General features: G+C 37.4%; 1 protein-coding gene across 1 annotated transcript in view; it reads right to left on the bottom strand.

Annotated features, from left to right (window-relative positions):
• Positions 1-8,206, bottom strand: part of RUNDC3B (RUN domain containing 3B) — a 47,199-nt gene extending 38,993 nt beyond the window's left edge. The window contains exons 1-2 of the mRNA XM_009641257.2: positions 8,118-8,206; positions 6,969-7,084 (exon numbers count right to left, since the gene is read on the bottom strand). Coding sequence (XP_009639552.1) covers positions 6,969-7,084; positions 8,118-8,206 — 205 coding nt within the window. The remainder of the gene's footprint in view (positions 1-6,968; positions 7,085-8,117) is intronic.
• Positions 8,207-9,042: the final 836 nt, after the last annotated feature.

Here is a 9,042-nt window from a genome sequence, read left to right as displayed (position 1 = left end):
TGGGAAGGCCGAGAGTAGCGTACAGCAACAAGAATTCAATGGCATTTTAACAACATGAAAACCTACAGATATTTTTCATATTCTTTACCATATCAGAAACATTTCTGTCCTGGGGATTATACCTGCAAAATTAAATGCAACTCAAGTGTGAAGATGATTTTGTGTCACCAATTCCAGTGCCAACTAATAAAGGCAAGTATATCATACAATAACTTCTGTGGCTTTTTCAAACTGTTTTATGGACAGAATATATTTTGCAAAAAATGGACAGTTTCACTTCATAGTTTTCTGATGTCACTAATTCAAAGCAATTCCCTTTACCAATGAACAGCTGACAAACACGTATGTTAAAACCAAAAACCCTTTATAACAGAAATACATACCAGCACAAAGCACTTACTTGGCTTACACTGATCAACAACACAAGCTGACCATAATTACAACATACTCTGACATAACAGTGGGCTTACATCTCAGCCAGCTCTGGGATGGTACGATGAATTTCAGACTTCAGTAGGAATTGTATTCACTTGAAACTTGCAGCCGGCTCAGGATCTTTTGTGAACCAAGGACTTCCATATTTCACTATTTTCTCCCTGCAGCTTTAAACCTTGCCCACACTCTAGTAATTAACACATCTGAAAAACTTCCTTAATCATTCTATATGCAGAAAGATGCTGGAAAAAACTGTCCAAGAATAGTGAGAATGTATTTTAAGAACTACTAAATTAGATATTAAGCTGTATATATTCCCTATAATTTTAAAATCTTTCATCGTACGAAATTCTCTTTGGCCCTCAATGCACTCAACATACACAGCCCCGGGAACTCTCAAGAATGAGGAATGAAACAGGTCCCACTACTCAGCACCTGTCAGGCTGTGCCCGGAGTAGTGTGTCCAGTTCTGGTCCCCACAATTCAAGGAGGACATGGACAGATTGGAGAGGGTCCAAAGAAGGGCCATAAAAATGTTCAAAGGGCTGGAGAACCTGCCCCATGAAGAAAGACTGAAGACATTAGGTGTCTTCTCCCTAGGGAAAAGAAGGCTCAGAGGGGAACACTTCACAGTATTCCAGTACTTAAAGGGCGGCAGAGGCTGTTTCGTTACAAGGAGCCACATGGAGAAGACAAAGGGCAATGGGTATAAGTTGCACTGGAAGAGGTTTCATCTCAACATAAGGAAGAATTTTTTTACAGTAAGAACAACCATTCACTGGAACAACCTCCCCAGGGATGAGGTAGAGTCTCCATTGCTGGAGGTTTTCAAGATGTGCTAGATAAAGTCCTCTAGGATCCCTTTCCCACAAATGTTTCGACCAGATGATCTTTTGAGCTACCTTCCAACCTGGGCTGTTCTATGATTCTAAAATCATATCTAAATTTTAAAGGGTCCTAATAAACCTGAAAGCCAATTTTAGTATACAACTTACTGTCAAAATACTTCTTAAGGAAAGAGTAAGTTTCCTGGGAGGTCCAAAGGACAAAGAGTATGTAATTTTTGCCATGAAGTTTATGTCATCAGAAGACATGGAAGCTGACAGCTATTCAAACAGGAATGATGTTATTGTTTTTGTCAGCCAAACAAAATTGTTAGGTAAGCTTGGAAACTGCACATTTGATATCGAACATTGTTCAAATTAAATCAATTCTTGTTTACAGAACTCCAAAGCAAATAGAAACAATATTGCAGTTTTTTGTTTCACCACATTTTTGAATACTGCTACACACCTATTTGTATCAACCCATTTCTGCTCCAGTCTAACAATTAGACACAAACATCCACAACACTAGTTGTTGCAGATCTTCTTTCACACCCAAGAAGTTCTTCACAAAAAAGACATCAAACAGTTTGATTCCTACTCAATCACAGTTCAATTTCATATCTAAAAGTTCCACAGCTGCAAAGTAGTAATGACTAGGATGCCCTAAAGTACAGGCAAGTTTTCTTCCAGACTTTTTTATTTAGTTCACAGCAAAAAATAAGGTTTAATACAACTTGTTGGTAATAAACTGACATGCTATTCCTTTGAGGAATTTCTGTAATACGTACTCTTTTTATTTTGGGTCTACAGAATGGGTCATTAAAAATTCAAAATTTGTAGTAGTTCATAAACCCAGTCTTCCAAGACAATTATAAATTCATTTAAGATTTTTCTCCATACAAGAAAAAGGAGAATGAGCTAAACCACTAATTACGCAAAAGCCCTGCTATTTCTTTTTAGCCAAAGTCAGTAATAGGGTCAACTTGTGTGTATAAATATTAAATCTAGTAACAAAAGCTATTCTGCTAATAGCATTATTGCACCAAATAAAGGGCCACTGCAGCTATATGCTTAGACTTTATCCTTTTCTTGACAGCAGTGCCTTTAGCTCTTATTTCCTTACCTTACCCTTTCCACTCCCATTACATCTCCATTATCTTAACTACTAGCCAGCAGACTTGTTTCTCTCAGGATGACCAGCATTACAAGCAGCTTCTTCCTCACCTGTGACCTAGGCCTACAAGCACAAATGGTCTTCTGCAGACATAATTCATACCCTTTCCCTCTGTAACCACTATTTATGCCTGAATTATTAGAATTCAGGGAATTTTTGTTGATAAAAAATTATATTGATATTCATTGCCTAAAAAGAAAGAGACTCTCTGAAATAGCAGGTTGTCGTAAGTGCTTTTTTTTCCCCTCCTGCTCATAGTAAGTTCTCTAAAAGAAAAAAGAAAAGCAAGCAAATGAACTCCACAGTCACTAGAAATTAGGAATAACATAGATCAGATAGAGACAACTATCTATCTATCTATGGGCAACTCTAGCAGAAGCTTTTGATGTATTTATAATACCTTCTAAATGTACGTACAGGAAAAAAGGCACACAAAGTTGTGAAAGTGTCAAAATAGCACAGTACAGCATGCTGTTTTGTGTGTTGTTATGGTGGTCAATGCAAAGAAGTGTATAGATGACAAGTACACTCACAGTAACCATGACGTGAAAAAATTACAGAAGTCACAAACAAGATGCACTATATACATTGTCAGTGACAGAACTTAATTTATACTCAAAAACTATTTCTAAGCATGCTTCCTGACTAGCAGTTTGGATATAAACACATTTTTCTGTAAAGGATAACAGTAAGTCAACAAATACGTACACATGGCAAAGGTTTTCAGAAATATATTTGAGATTATGGCCATGAAAATCTACAACAGTTATTAATGTTCTTCGGTACTAACTCAGTTAAAACTCATTTAAAGTGATAGAACAAAGGCAAAAAAACATACAACACCGCGATATAGTAAGACAATATATACATCACTTTGAATTGACTTCAGGTTTTAAATCAACTAGGACATACCTGTGATCAAATCCCAAGTAGTGTTGCCAAACACTTTTTGATGCCCCTACCATTTCTGCACTAACTTTACTTAACTGATCTGATAAAAAGGACACTTACGGGAAATATACCTGAAAAATCTGTGGCCAGCAGTGAAAACAAGAAACCACCAAGACAACTACAAGATACTTCTTAAGCTCCACTAAAAACAAAAAAAAAAGGGGGGGGGGGGGGGAGAGGAGGCGGGGAAATGGCTCCTGAAATTACCCACCTTACTTTAAAGATTATCAAACACACATACATTTGTATACAGATTTGTAAAATCCCTTTCAGGACTATGAGTCTCATTTGGTCCAGAGACCTTCAAATACATTGTCTTTGTATCCATTCTGAATACCACTTACTCTCTGCTGTATTATAAAACCATGCAAATTCTTATTCCTGAGAAGAATAAAGCGAGTAATTAGTCACTCATCTTTTTTCTGTTACTCCTTCTCTCCTACCTTTTCAAGATCTTCAACTGTCCCGTCCAGTAGTATCCTATCTTGCCAGCAAGCATGCCACACAACTTATTTTAATGTCAGGAAGAACACATGCTTTATACCCTCCTGATTACGATATTTGGTCTCTGCATTCACAATAAATCCAAGCCCTTCTATAGAGTACCAGGTATACTACACAGTCTAGGAATAAGTATGTCTCCACTTTCTAGAGCAGAAGGCAGTCAACAGCTTGCAATCCCTGAAAAGATAGTTAATACAGCTTAGTCAAACCCTCTCTCTCTTCCTCAGGGCAATTCAAAAATAGGCTGTGAGCCAGAATGCATTTTCTAACAATAGTGGCCTATTCCCGACTGCTACTTACTGGCATTGATGTACATGTAAGTCTAAGGTAGTACAGAGGTGGCCTTTTGATCATGGCATATTATGTTACCTTTTTTGGAACTATTTTGGTGCCATATGTGCTAAGTCTTCTGTATCACATGAACAGATACCTTCATTCAAGCAGCGTTCACAGATCTCTGTTGTGTGAGCTGATACATTTATGCCAATCTCACTTTCTTACTAAGCAAACACCCACATCTAAACCACTCCTAAGAAAATGAGCAGCTGGGATAAAGAAGTCCATCCATGGGGAAAGCCACTAGTTTTCTGCCTGTGTGACTTCCTGGTCTGTCTCACCGCAGGATCTGGCGAGGATCATGGCCAATATCAGGGAAAGGTAAGCACAGCGTGAGGGGGCAGAATAAGATTCTGTAACAAACTGCACTGAGTTTGAGAAAAGTCATGGAGATTTTTAACGTTCAAATGGAAAATGCTGTGAGCTATCTGAGGCAGCCCTGCTTTGAGCAAGAGGTGGGAGTGGATGACTTTCCAAGGTACTTTCCAAACTAAGTTCTTTGATGATTCTGAAAAGAAAAGAAAAAAAAACCAACAAAACTACACAAACCGCTATGAATGTTGTTTCATGACCCTTTTGCTATTTGGAGCTGGCACCATCAGATCAGTCACCTATCAAAAAATCAATTTTAAAATGGTGCTCATATTGCTATAACTGGCATTTTTACCAGAACAGCCAGGAGGATGAGGATTGGAGAACTATTTCAGAATTCTTAATTGCAATCTTTCAGGAAAAGCATAAAATTCTAATTCCTGTGGTTAAACTTTTTTCCTCTTAAAATGGCTATCCTTCTTCCTCTCGTTTTGTTTTGTCTGGATCCTATCTGAACATGAAACCAATAAGCAGCAATGGTCAAGACTATGCTTTGCTCCTTAAAAACATATTATATTTCATGTCAGAAAAGACAGTTGCCATTAAAAGTATCCCAATACAAATAAACTTAGTCCTTTACAGTGCGAATTAATGTTTGTTTGTTTTTTTTAAATTCTTGCTTCCTCACCCAGTACTTCCAAAGGAAGTTAAAGATTAGGAATTGTTATTTGCCATGGTCTTAAGAAAGTGAAGGTCTATATACTCAAACTCTCAAATCTGGATGATCCGTTTACCTACACTGCCATGGGATTATCCTGACAACTTTGATACAATGAAGCCATTTACTTTACCATAGACACAGATCACGTATGTTCTGCCTGCTTTGAAACATTTTATACAACCCACTGCAATCACCGGTCTGCTTTTAGTGTGCTCCTACTGACACGAAGTATGCATTCAGAATATCTTAGTTGTTTCCATCAACAAAATGCAATTGCTTTCAAGCCCTGTGTTGTATAATATATAGCCTCTTAAAATTTGAATTGTCATGGTACATTTATTATCTCAATTTCCTTTTCAAGTTCTTAAAGAATTAAATAATTACTCTTAGTGATCTGTTTATTACCAAAATATTCCCCTGTTTGCAATATGATGCACAAGTTGCTGCCTTTTCCCATACTTTCATTTAACTCCGCGAACTTCAAAAATCATACTGATAATTACAAGGGGACGACTAAAACAACAATTTAGATTTTTTATTTTCTCTTTCTTATTTGAAATAATTTTTTACTTGCAAATTCCATTTGCCAGCCTGTTAAGGCTTCTTCTGTGTACTGCCTGTCCTGAATAATAGACTGTGAAGCAAAAGAATGTTGGGGGAAAAAACCCCAAATTCATAATGATTTTTGCTCAAACATCACTGAAGCTGGGGGAGAAGGAGAAAACAGAGCAATTTCCCTGCAGTGTCAAGTTGCTAAGTACCCATAATCACTCCAATAATCTTTGTCACAATGTGACAAACACTATGTTCCCACCCCACTGTGTGATTATTTTTTTCCTTCTCTGACAGAATGACAGCAGGTAGTAATTGTGCTACTCAAATGTCAGCCTACACACAATATTGTTCACAAAGCTTAGTTATGAATATTAAAAAGCAAAAGTATGAAAAGGAGTAGATTGTCACATTACACATCTCTATTTAGATGACTGTGATGTCCTTCATAATCCTCAAATAATTCCAGAAACTCTACACAGAACTGAGAAATGAGGAGAAGCTTCCAAAGTCCTTTTCTAGTGACTGTTACTGCTAAGGCACACTCTGTTCTTTTAGCAAAGTAGCTTCCTCTAGAACAATCAGAAAATGCAAACAGACATTTTCTGGAATTAGAACATCTGACTCCGACACAAGAGGAGAATCATCAACTGACCTTTCTCAAAAGCAATTTAATCCAGACCCATTATATTCCAGTAGCAAAAACCAGCTTCACCAGGGAGGTGGGGGGACAGAAATGAAAGGACCTAAACAAAGTATCTAGAAAGAAGGCAGTAACAGCAGGGAAGGGAGAAAGAAAAAGGAGCAGCACCATGGATATGCTCTCTATAGCTTCTGTTAAAGCAGAAAACACTACAGTTGTCTGACTTTCAGACTCAGACTCTTAGGACACAGCCTTATCATAAAGCAGAAAAGCAGACAGAGCTCAGCACCATGGCAACATCCACTTGCTTAATTACCAGCCAAGAAGGCTTCCAACAAGAATATTGGAAATATGTTTCACAAAAAAACATTTTCTTGACTTTCCCACAGTAATGCAAACAATCAGGAAGGCAACAGCAAAGGGACAGCCGCACAAAGCAAGCCAACATTTTCATTCAGCATCAACAAACTCTCATGGCAAACACATCACCAGTAAGGAAGTTAATTAACATACCTTTCAGTCGATGACTTAGAATCTGTTCCAGAATGGCTGCAAAATTATTAAATTCAGGGGAAGTATCATCTATAGTCTCAAAACAGGAACGGTCGATCAGAGTCTTGACTGAAAACCTAGAGCAAAAGTAGGACAATCATAAATAATATGGATAGTTATTGGTGCTCTATGGCAGGACAGTAGTTTGTGTAAATGAAGCACACAAAGAACCAGAAAACCACCTTGATGATTTCAAATTCAGTCAGAGCAACACAAACACGCACCACATTGAGAAATAGCCTGGAAATACAATCATCACTGTTAGTCTTATGCATAAAGCCTTAAAAACAAAAAGAAAACAAAAATCCCCACACTTTCTATGTAGAAGTGAGCTAATCATTTTCTAATTATTTTCCTCTTCTCTAAATTATTTTAATAAAGCTGTAAAAAACAAGCATTCAAAAGCATCCAATACCAATTTCTCTTTGTAATCCTAAATATCATGATTTTTGCTTGACATTTCGCTCAATGCTCCTTTTATTCCCCAAATCCACGCTCAAGAATCAGAAGTATAAACTTTATCCTATTATGAGAACACTGTAATTTCATCCTAATGCAAGAATAATCCAAACATATTATAAAACAATAAATTTTTATGCGCTGTTAACTCTGTGCATTAACTTGGACAGGCAGATTTCCCTGTGAGTGGGGGTAATCCCTATTCAGCATCAGATTACTTCATTATTATGCCAGAAAAGCTATCAATTTAAATGATCTAACATTTGAAATTGGAAAGGCTGAATCAAGCCACTGCAAAAAGCAGACAAGATGTAGCTAGTCAATTAGCCAATGTTAGCTGCGTTTAGTTACACCTGCACTTACACAATTTCATTCTTATTCAGAAGAAGATATTTTAAACCTCAAGAAACACAACAGAAGTTGATTTTTCTCTTGCCTTCTCCATTTTAATCATAATCCATTTTTCTTTTCCTTTCTGCTCCTTGTTCTTCAGTTTCCAGTTTCAAAGCAGTTTCATATGGCCTCAACTTTGGAAGTAACATTTATTTTGAGGCATTTATTGTGGTTTTTGCAACAATCCTTATTTGTATTAATGGAGCCATATTAGAGCCTGAGGTGATAGTTTTCGCAACACCCAAAATTCAGCAGTACCAGCTTAAGAAGTTCTCGCTCTGCCTGCTCATCCCAGGCCCTACACCTGAGCACACTGCTCCTTCAGTTGTGCCAGTTCTATTTTTCATGGGGTTCACTATGAACCAATCTAGAATTTTAGTACTTGGGAGAAGGAGGGGTGGAGTGACTCTTAAATACGGACACATTTGTAATAAATATGCTTGACAGCATCTCACCACAAACAGTTCTATGGCACAGCTGCAGAAGCAGCATACTATATAGGCATGGGCAGGAATGAAACTCCTTACACCAACAGTACTATTTTCAAATGCTCTGTACTGTAGAAGTAACTTAACTGCATCCTTAGTGGAGTCAGCATAGCCTCCTGATGCTCATTTACTAAATGAAACTATTTATGCTCAAACTGAACTTACATGTATATTTCAAGAGTTTCAACTTATGTTATACTAAGTAAACTTCTGAATAAAGACTCCCCATCCTACCTTCCCTGCAGGCTTCTATTGTTGTAGTGTTTTTGGCAGGACAGGAATTAAGAGTGAGAAGGGTGGGGGAGGAAGCTTCTTCTGCAGTGCCAAGTTATGACTCAGTTTTGAACTCCTCCACATTTTTAACCAGTTTTGAGCAAGTGAGAGACATACATGCCCACCAGTAAATGTCTACCTAGTCAGTATTGTAGCTATTGACTACTCTAATGGCTGTAATGATCATTTCCTCAAAGCTATACAAGAGCTGTGAAATTATCTATAAAAAATCGTCTTAATTTTGAAAAAAAAAATAATTGCATATAACAATGCCATGACCAAGTCAGTATTAACTGTAACGAGAAGACTTCTCCCACATAGTGCAGATCTGAAAAAGAGAAGGTGCAGCATATCACTCACTCAGGGGTACATACACAAGAGAGACAGTGAGTTAGCAGTGTTATGTACTGGACTATATATAG

The sequence above is a fragment of the Egretta garzetta genome, unplaced genomic scaffold (genome assembly GCF_000687185.1).
Source record: "Egretta garzetta isolate BGI_Z169 unplaced genomic scaffold, ASM68718v1 scaffold30, whole genome shotgun sequence".
Taxonomy (NCBI): Eukaryota; Metazoa; Chordata; class Aves; order Pelecaniformes; family Ardeidae; genus Egretta; species Egretta garzetta.
Note: the sequence above shows the minus strand (reverse complement) of the source record. Positions and strands in the feature narration are given on the sequence as shown.